Source organism: Limanda limanda, chromosome 17 (assembly GCF_963576545.1).
Source record: "Limanda limanda chromosome 17, fLimLim1.1, whole genome shotgun sequence".
Taxonomy (NCBI): Eukaryota; Metazoa; Chordata; class Actinopteri; order Pleuronectiformes; family Pleuronectidae; genus Limanda; species Limanda limanda.
This window is the reverse complement of record NC_083652.1, coordinates 6,128,255-6,143,560: the sequence shown is the minus strand read 5'-3', so window position 1 is coordinate 6,143,560 and position 15,306 is coordinate 6,128,255. Positions and strand designations below refer to the sequence as shown.

The 15,306-nt window shown below is 39.5% G+C and overlaps 1 protein-coding gene and 1 pseudogene across 1 annotated transcript; both read left to right on the top strand.

The window, feature by feature from the left end:
• Positions 1 to 331: 331 nt before the first annotated feature.
• LOC133023053 (uncharacterized) lies at positions 332 to 13,215 on the top strand. Its single transcript, XM_061089982.1, has 5 exons — positions 332 to 340; positions 8,540 to 8,606; positions 9,337 to 9,930; positions 10,022 to 10,132; positions 10,882 to 13,215. The coding sequence occupies exons 2-5, from the start codon at positions 8,575 to 8,577 to the stop codon at positions 11,894 to 11,896; spliced, it is 1,752 nt and encodes a 583-aa protein (XP_060945965.1). The 5' UTR covers positions 332 to 340; positions 8,540 to 8,574; the 3' UTR covers positions 11,897 to 13,215.
• Positions 3,435 to 4,311, top strand: LOC133022909 (apolipoprotein L2-like; annotated as a pseudogene).
• Positions 13,216 to 15,306: the final 2,091 nt, after the last annotated feature.

Sequence of the window (15,306 nt, the reverse complement as noted above, 5' to 3'; positions counted from 1 at the left end):
AAAACACTTCATGATGGTGCAGGTGAGTGCCTGGGGATGCCATCAGGTCCAGGTGCCTTGTGTGTGCTAATCCAGTTAAGTGATCTCCACACATCTGCCCTGGATTTTACATGGGGGCAACAGTCCTTCTTGGCCTCTTCTTTCTCCACAGTTGCTCTCAAAGCGAACATAAAAGCTGTTCAGTTCCTCTGGGACAGATGCAGACACAACCTCAGCACTTCTGGTCTTTCTTGTCTAGTCTGAGATGATTTTTAGTCAAGCCCACATGTTCCTTGTGTGGCATGGACGTCACCATTAATCCAGGGCTTCTGGTTTGGGAATGTTTGTACAGTAATCCTCGGTACGACGTCATTGATGCATTTGCTGATGTAGCAGATGACCGCGTCCGTGTAGGTGTTGATGTTGTTGTCCCGGAACCGGACCCTTCCGTAGTGCTGAAGCAGTCCCGTAGACCCGAGTCTGAGTGGTCGGACCACCACTGAATCGTCCGAGTCACCGGTCTGTCACGTTTCAGTTTACCTAAAGGAAGGCAGCAGCAGAACTGAGGCCACAATAAACGCAGCCTCAGGCCGTGAGGCCTCTGTCCTGTCGATAACCGCATGCAGCTCGTCCAGTACCTGACATGTTGTGGAATACACACCGCTGTTATAACGACCGATGTAAACTCCCTCTGGATATAATAAGGTCGGCATCTGATCATGAGGTGCTCTAGGTCCGGAGAACAGCCCGAGGAAAAAATCTCCACATCTGAGCACCACAGATTTTTCACCATGCAGCACACACCCCCTCCCTTGCTCTTCCCTGAGTTTATTGTCCAGCCATACGGGTCATTTTTGACCCATGTTGTGCCTTAGAGGGGGTTTGCATAGCTTGTGTATCAAAGGGTTAACTCCATAGATAATTAAGACATTTAAATGATACACAGGAATGTTACCCTTTTTTTGTGACTTATTCTATATAATACTTTGTAATGAATTCCAATGTTCAAGTTCAAGTTAAAATTTATGTCTGAGCATATGTTTTGTTTAATGAATTTTAGTGTTCCTATTTGATGTGATTATTAAACTGTTCTTATCCAAAGGGTGTGAAGGTCTAACATGCTCAGTTAGTAAATGTCCCTATAAATTTGTAATTATACAATATGAATGTTTGGATTTTAACATTTCAATTAGAGAAGCAGTTTACTGAGCTAGTAACATATATCCTGTGTCAAATGTTGGATATGAATTCAAGAGCAATTTTTGTTAATGGGATGTCGTTGAAATTTATCATGAGATTTGAAATAATGAGATTCTCAGACCGGATTTGTCATTAGGTTTCATTATTAGCTCTGCAGAGGTTTACACGGTCATTAACATGACTCAAAGTGCAACTACAAGAGAATTATAAAGGAGGGTTTTTATACAATGTGGTAAATGGGAAACAGAACAGAAAGTTATAGAAAAAGGAATCAAATCTAGCACACAGTTCCTCAAATAAAAGGTCAACAGGAGGTGCGAGACATTGATGTTGTATCAGCTAATTGCACAGAAAAGGGTCAAAAACCGTAATAAGACATTGACCAATGGAATTTTCCATTACAGGGACTATAGAGTCGATCTTATCTGGTGTTTTAGTTGTGAGTTGTTTATTTTACCTATGTTTTTTTATTGTTTTATTAGTTGTTTATTTGATATATGTAAGACTTCTATAAAACATGAAATAACAGATGTTTTTACAGAACAGAAACTTTTATTTCCCCTTCGACGTGACAAAATATCTCAGTCATTGCTTGCAACAGTAAATCAGAATTTTATTTTAAACTGTTAGTCAGACTAAATAATTTTCAAATAGGACATTTGACCTTTGTGATGCATTGTATCTCTTCAGATTACCTGAAATGCTTATTTTGGGAGGAACATATGATTTTTACCATGTTCATGATGTCCTATATTGAATCTTTGTGAATGTCTGAGACTAATGTTTATTATGATGTTTTGTATATACTACTGTTGTGATCATTGTACGATCAAAAGGGAGGAAAGTAAAGGAAAATGTTACCATTATACCACACTCTTATATCTGCTTATGTATACTATTTCTGCTTTTGTAACTGCCAAGATTACATCAGACTCACAAATCTGAGACTGTGCTTGTCTTCCCCCAACAAGACCTCGAAGAAGACTTCAGCCTGTGTCTGTGTCTTATCTCATGTGATTTAACTGTTCACACACACGCACACACACACACATTGTTCACACGCTTCAAACAAGAAGTTTTGAGTACTGTCTTATCACAATCATATGGCCAATCTGTATAATCTGTATTATTTGTATGTACAATTCAATCTGCACATTATTCTTGTACAATCTAATCAATCAATAAAAGGGAACTTGGCTTGTACATGTGTTTTAAGCAGCGGTGTGTGAGGATCAAAGAGATGATTATGAAAGTTAAAAAGGGTTGGTTTGCCAAAATCAACAGTTGAGTCCGTGTGCATTCAATACTAAACTATTCAAATATTACACAGTTTCATATATTCATGTTTTTAATTTAAACATGTGCAAGGTAAAGGGTGGCCATGCCACTGCCTTTTATAAACATACATCTTGCATACAACACTGAGCTATTACAATAATTCACAGATTCATGTTTTTATTTTAAACATACATGAAGAAGAGACAGTGAATCCTCAAGCCATCAGTGGTTTGGACACATACTCCCATATTAGTGAGATGTCGGACCCTGATGGGTAGCACACAACTTATCTAACCTTGGACGGATTGCAGTTGTCAGGCAGAGGGTCATATCAGCCTCACAATATGTTGGATGCATGTTAATGTGTATTTTAAGACATTTAAATTTGTGAAAAAAAACAGGTTGGAAAAATTTTAAGCAAATTGTTAAAAAAAATAAAAATTGTCTCAACCAAAACTGCCGCGACCCCCCTGCAGTACCTCCACGGACCGACTGTTGAATACCTATGCATTAGAGGATTTCACTGGTGATAGCAACAGTAGGGTTTAATGCTGAGCAACATGGCATCCTTTTGTGCTCAGATTTATCCAAATGAAATCGAAACACAAAGCTGACATTTCAGCAGGATCCTGAACCTATCGCCAAAGCAGCCAAACGGTTAGGGTGGATTATCCTTGATTGGCTGATGTAGTGGAAAAATAACTAAGCGTGGTTGAAACCTAGTTTGTAGATGAAAAGTAAGTTTATGAAGACCTGTCTAAATACATATATAACCTGTCTCAACACTTTTATGAACTGTCTTAATACTTTATGAAACAAACAGTCTTAGTTCACCTATATAAGAATATTCTTGCATTTGTCAGTTCTCTATATTCACTCTGAGATCCCTGTGACTCTCTGTGTTGATCCTTTCTGGAGAAAGCCCCTATTAAAATACAAACAGACAAATCGATGACTTCAGCAAGCGACAGGACAGGATGCTGGAGTTTCTCAACGACCTGGAGGAGGGGGCTATTCAGCTCGACAGGATGAACATGGGGCAAAGGTCTCCAGCGTGGTAGGCAGCTCGGTTGGGGCGACTGGAGGTGTGGTCTCCATTGTTGGCTTAGCATTAGTTCCTGCGACAGCAGGGGTGTCTCTAGCTCTGACAATGACAGGGATAGGTATGGGAATCAACAGCGCAGTCAACAGCGCTGTCACCACCTTCACAGAGATCGGAGTAAATAGAATTCAACAGAACAAAGCCAGAGAGGTTTTCCAGAAATTCATGGAGGATATGCAGAGTCTCCAGGAATGTCTGGACAAGGTGACCAGTCAAGCCTATACCAAATTTGAAGAGAGGATCATCCCAGTGGCTGTGGGAGTTGGCAAGGGTCTTGGTAAAGTTGGTGTTATTGCAAATGGTATTGATGCATTAGTTGATGCTGCCTCTGCTACTAAGTTGTTGAAAAACGAACAGTTGATTGCAGGTGTTGGTAAGGTGGTGGCTCAGGAAGGTCAATCATTACGTAATGTGCCCAGGGTGGCCGCAGACATCCCAGATATTGGTCAGGCAGTCGCCAAAGGGCCTCTCGCTTTCTCCAAGTCAGCAAGGGCAGGTTTCATAGCACTCAATGCTCTCTTCCTTGCTTATCTTCTTCATCTGTAAGGACAGCACCAGTCTGGCAAAAGGCAGTGAGACCGCCTGCTCACAGTGGATCAGGGCCAGAGCTATTCTGTGGAGATTAGAGATGGATTCATGGAAGGGGATCCACGACTCCCTGTGTGAGGGTCAGGAAACGTCAGAGAAAAAAAAAGTTTATCTGGAGACACCATTTTATCCGTAATTGTCTTGGACATTTAGTCCACATTTAGCCGAACAAGAAATCCCTAAGACACTGTGGGCTCAAGGCAAACATGATGTTGGTTTAATATAACTCCTAAATCCGACTTCAGGCCCTGCTAACTGTAATATCCATTAAAAACTGAAGCCATTAAAGGCATTACTCCAGTATTTGAATCATTCTGAAAAGCGTGAGTAATCATTCGATGGCATCACTCACCAGTACGCACGCCTATTTTTCAAGTGAAAATTCTACCTGAGACAAATCCCTACTGCTTTCCATGATTTCGGCAACAAGTGTGATTTCTAGTAATCAGACAGTGAATTCTTATAATTCTAAGAATTGTGTTTCTGTGCTTTAACTCCATCGATAATTAAGACTTTCTAAATGGTTTACAGGAATGTCACCTTTTTTTGTGACTGATTTTATATAATACTTAGTAATGAATAAAAATATTTAAGAGTTTAAATTTATGTTTGAGCATATCTTCTGTTTATTCAATTTAAATGCTTCTATTTGATGTGATTTTTAAACTGTTTTTATCCCAAGGGTGTCAAGGTAAAAATCTCATTCAGTATTTGTCCCAATAATTTTGTAATTGTACAAAATGAATGTTTGGATTTTAACAATTCAATTAGAGAAGCAGTTTACTGAGCTAGTAACATATATCCTGTGTCAAATGATTGATATGAATTCAAGAGCAATTTTTGTTGATGGGACAAGAGAGTCCATCTTATCTGTTGTTTTAGTTGTGAGTTGTTTATTTTACCTATGTTTTATTAGTTCTATAAAACATGAAATAACAGATGTTTTTACAGAACAGCAACTTTTATTTCCCCTTCAACGTGACAAAATATCTGAGTCATTGCTAGCCACAGTAATTCAGACTTTTATTTTAAACTGTTAGTCAGACTAAATAATTTTCAAATAGGACATTTGACCTTTGTGATGCATTGTATCTCTTCAGATGACCTGAAATGCTTATTTTGGGAGGAACATATGATTTTCACCATGTTCATGATGTCCTAGATTGAATCTTTGTGAATTCCTGAGTCTGATGTTTATTATGATGTTTTGTATATACTGTTGTGATCATTGTTTGATCAAAAGGGAGGAAAGTAAAGGAAAATGTTACCATTATACCACACTATATATTATCTCTGCTTATGCATACTATTTCTGCTTATGTAACATGTAACTGCCAGGATGACATCAGGGCCACAAATCTGAGACTGTGCTTTCTCCCCCCAACAAGACCTTGAAGAAGACTTCAGCCTGTGTCTGTGTCTTATCTCATGTGATTTTACTTGTCACACACACACACACACACACACACACACACACACACACACACACACACACAAATAACTAAGTGTGGTTGAAACCTATTTTGTAGATGAAAAGTAAGTTTATGAAGACCTGTCTGAATACATATATAACCTGTCTAAATACTTTTATGAGAAAAACAGCCTTAGTTATCCTATATAAGATCCTTGCATTTGACTGTTCTCCATATTCACTCTGAGATCCCTGTGACTCTGTGTTGATCCTTTCTGCAGAAAGCACCGATTAAAATACACAGGGACAAATTTGGTGTTCCAACCGCTTGTATTTTCAGATTTCAATCATACGAGCTCCAGGGGCACGATGTTATTGAATGCTGAACTGTAGTCAATGAACAGCATTCTCACATTGTGTCCCTCTGGTCCAGGTGGGAGAGGGCAGTGTGAAGACTGAGGGAGATGATATATGCAGGTGACCTATTTGGCCTGTAGGCAAACTGAAGTGGGTCCAGTGAGTCAGGGAGGGAGGAGGTGATGAAGGATTTGACTAACTGCTGAAAACACTTCATGATGGTGGAGGAGAGTGCTACTGGGCTGTAGTCGTTCAGGCCGAGGGTTTTTGTTTTCTTCGGAACCGGGACAATGATGGTCTCCTTGAAGCATGCGGGGACTACAGGCTGGAGCAGAGACATGTTGAAAAATGCTTTGCGTGTGTTAATCCGGTTAAGTGATCTCCATACATCTGCCCTGGATGTAACAGGGGGGCAACAGTTCTTCTTGGCCTCTGGTATCTCCACAGTTGCTCTCAAAGCGAGCATAAAAGGTGTTCAGTTCCTCTGGGAGAGATGCAGACACAACCTCAGCACTGCTGGTCTTTCTTTTGTAGTCTGAGATGGTTTTAAGGCCAGCCCACATGTTCCATGTGTTGGAGCCCTGGTAGTGAGACTCCACTTTGTCCCTGTAATGTCTCTTGGCACTTCTAATAGCACTACAGAGCGCGTACCTGGACTTCCTGTCCTCCTCCAGATCACTGCGGTCAAGCCAGCCGACACTTGTCTCTGTGGTCAAATCAGCCGACACAGAAATTCTACTGCGCGCATATACTGACATTTATGGTAAATGCATCCAAAGCGTTTTTTTTTTTAAAATAAACTGTTGACATAGAGCATGTACAAAAATGCAAAAATTGAAAATGAAATGGATTGGATTATATTCCCAAGAAGTTTATATCGTCTCACGTGTAATTTTTATGAATAGCATTTTGACAAAATAAGTCACATCAATATGTAGGTAGTCAGAGAGGTCCTGAACACAGGCATATCAGTCTCTTTCTGAACTTATTGAGCAAAGTGTTTTTACAGTACTTTGAAATATCCAGAAATTATATATTCCACAGTTGAAATGTTGGACTTTACTTTGAAAAATCTATTAATATATACAGTGAAAATTTTTGATCTTCAGTATATTGAAAGTCAGAGAGGTCCTGAACACAGGCATATCAGTCTCACTCTGGACTTATTGAGTAAAGTGTTTTTATAGAACTTTGAAATAACCAGAAATAAACTGATTTGATTGTAGCCTCTTAAGCAGCGGGTGAGATTCGCCTAAAATGCCTGTCTGAGGAGTACCGAAAGTAAATTGAATGCTGTTCTTGAACCATTTGGAGTACATGCATGATCTTGGTCTCTTTGAAAGGTAACATTCTGAACTCTCCCCCCCCCCCCCCCCCCCAACAGTCAGAATCAGTCTAAGTGCTACTGACATTGAGTAATAGCAGTTGGAAGACAGTGAAGTAGAAGGTTTTTATTTCCGCCTGAATATTTTTTGTTAAACAGATGCCTGCAGATGACTCTAGCTGGGACTTATGAGCTGGAAAACACACTGGGACCCTAGCATGAAGCCTTGACTAGCCGTTGTTCAAATTTGATAACAATACCACAGAATATGAATATTTCACAGATTTTTTCCTAAGGGCATGTCTAGGCGTTTCCACAAAGGCCATTTGAAACTATGGTAACCAACTAGGCTAAAAAGGCTACTTTTACACTCAAAATCATACTTTTATATAAAGGAGGCAAAACCGGTCATATGGTTTAAAATTTATACGAATAAACATCTTTCCTGTTGTTTACATCTTGATGCTGGCTGCGCTGAGATTACGCAACAGCTGACTGTGGCTATTCTTTGATGTAATAGTGTGTTTTGGACTGATTATGTTACCGGATTGGATCGTCTGGACCTTTGGCAATGTACCAAGATTGTTTTCGTTGGAATGTTACTGATTTGTTGACAATAAAATGTCAACAGTTTTTTTTATTGTCGTTCTATAATTTAATAAATGCAACAAACTATAGCTTTTATATATATTGTATAACTATACATATATACCTTTATAACCTGTGTTATCAAATATGTTTTGTGGCTCCAAACAGATTTAATATGGGGGAAGAGGGGGTAAAATGAGAGAAAATACTGATGTGAATTTTCACTTTTTAGTTATTTTACTCTACCTCCCATCTGCTAAAAAGGAGGAGGCAGAATTTATGCCCTTAAATGCAGGCAGCCACCAGGGGCGCTAATGACTGTTAGATCAGTGGTTCTCAACTGGTCTGGCTTCAGGACCCACCTCACCCCTTAATGATAAGCTGCGACCAAAATCGAGGAAAATTTTCAACTTCTCAAATTTATATAACAATATTTTGATGTGTACTTTGACTTTTTCGTTTTTCTGGTATGTCCCATCCTTTACCATGGAGGATGCAGGATCTATGACTTATACTGCAGGCAGCCACCAGCTGCCAAACTGAGTTTCAGAGTTGAAAGAGTTAAGTGGAGGACTGGGTGTGGCCCATCCTGCTGATGTGGAGAAAGGAAAATGAAACTAAACAAGTGTGTCAAATTTTTTCAACCCTGCTGAGGATTTAGTTCTTTCAACAAGCCGTCCAGAAAACAAGCAGTTGGTTTTTATTGTTTCAGAGAGACCAGCGAAGCAACGAAGCCCCAGTGAAGAAATGACGGCAGAAGGGGAAATGTCTGCTGTAAGGTAAGTTTGACTTTACGCAGAAAAGAGATATACAATATTTCAAGTAACTTTTTCAGAATAAACTTGGGAGTTGAGTGTTTTCAATCCTTATTGTGCACTCAAACTTGTTGTTTCTGAGTTGTTTTTTTTTGTTTGTTATTTTACTGGCTGCTGCATTCAAAACCTGCTTTTCCCCTATTCTTGACACACAAATTGACTAAAAACTACACAAAAACACCAAACAACGACAGAGAGACTAAAGCACCAAAAAAGAGACAAACAAATTAACTGCAAAGACACATAATACCAAATAGTAAACAGAGACAGAACGACCACAAACAGAAACAAAACAACAACAAAAAGAAACAACCACGAAGATAGTGGTAATGCAATTTGCCACTTGCCAATAGACCGAACAAAGAAAAAGAGAAGCAAAAAAAACACCTAGAGAACAGATTGACAACATAACAACTACAAAGAGACATAAAATGACTACAAAACAACTACAGACACACAACAACCACAAAAAGATACTTTGTCACCAAAAAAAAGACAAAAGACAGGGTAAATGACTACAAAGAAATAACTACAAACCAACAAAAATTATCTACAAAAAGCCAAAACATCCACATAGAGACAAAAAGGCACTTCAACTTTAAAATGGAGATACAGTCAGTTTTTCAGTGACATTTTCTGCTCTGGACTTAAATGAAATGTCCCAAAGTGATTGATGCTTTATGTCTTATTACAGAAAAGAGCTACAGCAGGTGTTGTGCCGCTATGTCACAGACACCCTCATCTACATCGACACTGTAAGAGGATTCTGTGAGGACGTCTCTAAATGGGGGCTCCATAGGGAGACCGAACTAAACATGATGATAGATATAAAAGAGAGGGTTGATATCATCGACCTAAACATCAACCATGTTTCTAAGTCAGAGCAAAAAGGTTATGCCTTTTTGGAATATTTGAAGAGCAAGCTGACCCAAATGACTGCAGACAGCAGGCGTGCAAAGCTGCAGGAGGAGCTGGCTGCCGTGCTCAAGGACACCTTGGTTGGCCTGGCGAAGCTTGAATACTTCCTGGATGCAGTGGAGAAGTTGGCGGTCACTTCGCTACATGTGTTTACAGAGAACCAATCGCTATGTCCGCCCAAAGGGATCACCCTCGATTGTGTTCAGGTTGTCATCACTGCGGCACGGCAGATCTGCCCTCTCCTCCTCAAGTTCAAAAGAGACGCACAAGTCTTCTTCCTGCCCAGACTTCAGAATGTGGAAGTGCTCTCGTATGAGTTGGACAAGTACATACGGACCACGCAGAGAATCTGCGAGACTTTAGGAAAAAGGTGAGCAGACGTGCAACAACATGACACAATTAGCAATGGGTATCATTTAGTCCAGGAAGTAAGTCTTAACTGTTTTTCACAATTCCCTCAGTGACATTCATTCGAAAATGATGACGGAAACTGTGGTAAACTTAGACGTGGATCTGTCTGAAGATGACATGCGGAGGATGCTTGATCATATTAATCAGCTGGATGAGATCAGGTAAGTGTTGTTTAAGATGCTTTGAAACTACTTACCTTTGGTACAGCAGATCATAAAACTCTTCTGAACAGATTCAGGAGGCTGGTTGGCGTATAGACGGAACTGCTTTTAATTTATAGTTTTTTCATTCAGTTTGTCTATTGCATTTGTGTGATGTTTTTAATGGATATTAGATAATTTTTTAAGCCTGTATGTGTTGGTCATGTTATTTATCATTTTACTCCTGATCAGATAATCAAATGCTCCTTAAAGTCCCACAACCCAGGCTTAAAAAAAAGGGGGGGACATGTCTTTACGGTTTAAGCTACAGTTTGGCAAAAAAGCAGTAAATATATATATATATATATATAAACAAATTTAATAGAATATTTATATATATATATTTAAATATCCTATTTAATTATTAATGTTGTTCCTTTAGTGTTTTGTTGTTGTTCTTTTTCTTTTTTGTATGATCTGGCTTTAATTTGCACATTTTGCAGTTATATTTTATTTTTGGACCTTGTAACTCTATTTGAATACTTTTTTTTGAGGATTTAACTGTATTTAAGGCTGGGCTATAACTGGTAGAATTTATATGTCATTGGCAGGGAGTTAAAAATTTCAGAAGAAATTCCAGGAGAAAAGAGAGATCAGCAAAAACAATCAGCACAATGACAGGGTATTAAAAATGTGACAATTTTCAGTTTGTGGCGCCTTTAAGGTGCGTCAGAAACTTTGAAATTTCAATTTATTTTTGTCTTCATCAGGATGAACAAGCACTTCAGGATGGTGTTCTTGTTTCAAGAGGAATCGTTTTGTTACTTCATCAGTGACTTCAGCAAGCGACAGGACAGGATGCTGGAGTTTCTCAATGACCTGGAGAAGAGTGCTACTCAGCTCGACAGGATGAACATGGGGGCAAGGATCTCCAGCGTAGTAGGCAGCTCGGTTGGGGCGGCTGGAGGTGTGCTCTCCATTGTTGGCTTGGCGTTGATTCCTGTGACGGCAGGGGTGTCTCTAGCTCTGACAATGACGGGGGTTGGTATGGGAATCACCAGCGGAGTCAACAGCGCTGTCACCACCTTCACAGAGATTGGAGTAAATACAACTCAGCAGAACAAAGCCAGAGTGGTTTTCCAGAAATTCATGGAGGATGTGCAGAGTCTCCAGGAATGTCTGGACAAGGTGACCAGTCAAGCCGGCACCAAAATGGAAGAGAGTATCATCACAGTGGCTCTGGGAGTTAGCAAGGGTCTTGGTAAAGCTTGTGTTATTGGAAAAGGTATTGATGCATTAGTTGATGCTGCCTCTGCTACTAAGTTGTTGAAAAACGAACAGTTGATTGCAGGTGTTGGTAAGGTGGTGGCTCAGGAAGGTAAAGCATTACGTAATGTGCCCAGGGTGGCAGCAGACATCCCAGATATTGGTCAGGCAGTCGCCAAAGGGCCTCTCGCTCTTTCCAAGTCAGCCAGGGTAGGTTTCATAGCACTCAATGCTCTCTTCCTTGGCATGGATATCTTCTTTATCTGTAAGGACAGCATCAGTCTGGCAAAAGGCAATGAGACCGACAGCTCAAAGTGGATCAGGGCCAGAGCTACTATGTGGAGCTCAGAGATGGATTCCTGGAAGGGGATCCACGACTCCCTGTGTGAGGGCCAGGAGACGTCAGAGAAAAAAATGGCTCTTCTGGAGACACCATTTTATCCGGAGATTGATGTGAATAAGCAAAGAGAAGTAGAAATGGAATTTTCTGCTGATAAAGTGGAAGAAAAACTGAAATAAAATAAGTTTTACTTAACACAGTAGTGCTCAGTGAAGAGAGAGTATCTCTGTATTAGGATTTTCACAATTCTCCACAAAAGGAGCTAAATGGAACCCTGATAATTTGGCAGATTTTGAGGCTTAAAAGTTGAAAATCCTTATCAATACGGATAAATGATTTCGGCTTCCCCAATGGAGGAACAGTTATTCCAAGACAATTACTAAGATTGGAAGAGAAAATAGAATTGGGAATTAAAAAGAAAGTCAAAAAGAGAAGTTTCTAAGAAGGAATGTAATTGAAAACACATTTTGAAAGCACTGAGTGTGTGGGAAAAGGAATGTGGATGCAGGGAAAGAAGAAATTATAAAAAAACAAATGTTGTTTGTTACCCAAGGGAATGAATTTGATAAAAAGGCAAATGAATGGGGGCGAACAAATAAATCTGCACAGAAAAAGGTTTCTTTGTATACTACAGTGCCTCAGTGTGTCAGAGTGGACCATGATGTCTCTGTCTTATCTCGGTCTTCACACACAAAGAAATCTTTATTTCTGAAGTCTCACCAAGTCAAATTTCCATCACAAGGTACTGCAGTTAAATTTTACAAATCCATTTTAACTGTAACTCACCAGTATTTCACTCGTGAGCTAGAAACAAACTGTAAATACAAAAATAAGACGTTCTGAGTACTGTCTGATCACAATAATATGGCCAACCTGTATAATCTGTATTATTTATATGTACAATTCTATCTGCACATTATTCCTGTAGTATCTAATAAATAGATTAAAGGGAACTTGGCTTGTAAATGTGTTGTGAGCAGCTGTGTGTTGAGGATCAAAGAGGTGATAATGAAAGTTAAAAAGGGTTGGTTTGCCAAAATCAACAGTTGGGTACATGTTGAAAAGAAAAAGAATTATATTTTTATTTAGTTCCGACTGTAATATTATCATGTTTTTTTTCTACCAACATCACCAACTTCACGTGTAGTATACTTCTAGTTCAAAGGCACCAAAGGAACATCCTTAAACAATAAATTGTTAGAGGCAAAGACTACACCCAATCATGTGTGCATAGACAACTGTGGCAACTGTAAGTAAAGATGGACAACATGTGTCCTCGTCCTCTCACTGTCCAGGAATGAAGCCAAAATATCCTGGATACGAAAACAGACATGCATTTGGAGCCGGAGTCTGCGGAGTAGCGACCAAACAATGTCGATGCATGTGCTCGACCAATCCTGAGACAGTCTCAGCTGTCAATCATGACGTTTCACCCTTTTTGTATATGATCAAATAAACAACTTAAACCAACCTTTCCTGAAATATGAACACTAAAAAATTAAATAAATAATATTGTCAATATTTGCAGTGTATTTTCTATGGGTTGAAAAATGTATGAATATAATGTTTTCTATTGAAATATAATATTATTGTTATTGTACTATGATTTTATGATTATGATTTGTTTTACTTTTATCTTGATAAAACGATTGGTGAAGTGCTACCACATTACATATTATCTCTGCTTATGCATACTATTTCTGCTTATGTAACATGTAACTGCCAGGATGACATCAGGGCCACAAATCTGAGACTGTGCTTTCTCCCCCCAACAAGACCTCGAAGAAGACTTCAGCCTGTGTCTGTGTCTTATCTCATGTGATTTTACTTTTCACACACACACACACACACACACACACACACACACACACACAAATAACTAAGTGTGGTTGAAACCTATTTTGTAGATGAAAAGTAAGTTTATGAAGACCTGTCTGAATACATATATAACCTGTCTAAATACTTTTATGAACTATCTAAATACTTTTATGAGAAAAACAGCCTTAGTTATCCTATATAAGATCCTTGCATTTGACTGTTCTCCATATTCACTCTGAGATCCCTGTGACTCTGTGTTGATCCTTTCTGCAGAAAGCACCGATTAAAATACACAGGGACAAATTTGGTGTTCCAACCGCTTGTATTTTCAGATTTCAATCATACGAGCTCCAGGGGCACGATGTTATTGAATGCTGAACTGTAGTCAATGAACAGCATTCTCACATTGTGTCCCTCTGGTCCAGGTGGGAGAGGGCAGTGTGAAGACTGAGGGAGATGATATATGCAGGTGACCTATTTGGCCTGTAGGCAAACTGAAGTGGGTCCAGTGAGTCAGGGAGGGAGGAGGTGATGAAGGATTTGACTAACTGCTGAAAACACTTCATGATGGTGGAGGAGAGTGCTACTGGGCTGTAGTCGTTCAGGCCGAGGGTTTTTGTTTTCTTCGGAACCGGGACAATGATGGTCTCCTTGAAGCATGCGGGGACTACAGGCTGGAGCAGAGACATGTTGAAAAGGTCTGTAAACACATCTGACAGCTGATATGCACACACCTTGAGAGCTCGGCCAGGGATGCCATCAGGTCCTGATGCTTTGCGTGTGTTAATCCGGTTAAGTGATCTCCATACATCTGCCCTGGATGTAACAGGGGGGCAACAGTTCTTCTTGGCCTCTGGTATCTCCACAGTTGCTCTCAAAGCGAGCATAAAAGGTGTTCAGTTCCTCTGGGAGAGATGCAGACACAACCTCAGCACTGCTGGTCTTTCTTTTGTAGTCTGAGATGGTTTTAAGGCCAGCCCACATGTTCCATGTGTTGGAGCCCTGGTAGTGAGACTCCACTTTGTCCCTGTAATGTCTCTTGGCACTTCTAATAGCACTACAGAGCGCGTACCTGGACTTCCTGTCCTCCTCCAGATCACTGCGGTCAAGCCAGCCGACACTTGTCTCTGTGGTCAAATCAGCCGACACAGAAATTCTACTGCGCGCATATACTGACATTTATGGTAAATGCATCCAAAGCGTTTTTTTTTTTAAAATAAACTGTTGACATAGAGCATGTACAAAAATGCAAAAATTGAAAATGAAATGGATTGGATTATATTCCCAAGAAGTTTATATCGTCTCACGTGTAATTTTTATGAATAGCATTTTGACAAAATAAGTCACATCAATATGTAGGTAGTCAGAGAGGTCCTGAACACAGGCATATCAGTCTCTTTCTGAACTTATTGAGCAAAGTGTTTTTACAGTACTTTGAAATATCCAGAAATTATATATTCCACAGTTGAAATGTTGGACTTTACTTTGAAAAATCTATTAATATATACAGTGAAAATTTTTGATCTTCAGTATATTGAAAGTCAGAGAGGTCCTGAACACAGGCATATCAGTCTCACTCTGGACTTATTGAGTAAAGTGTTTTTATAGAACTTTGAAATAACCAGAAATAAACTGATTTGATTGTACACATGTAGGACTTTACTTTGAAAAATCTCCAAATCTATACAGTTAAAATGTTTGATCTTCAGTATGTAGGTAGCCAGAGAGGTCCTGAACACAGGCATATCAGTCTCTCTCTGAATTTATTGAG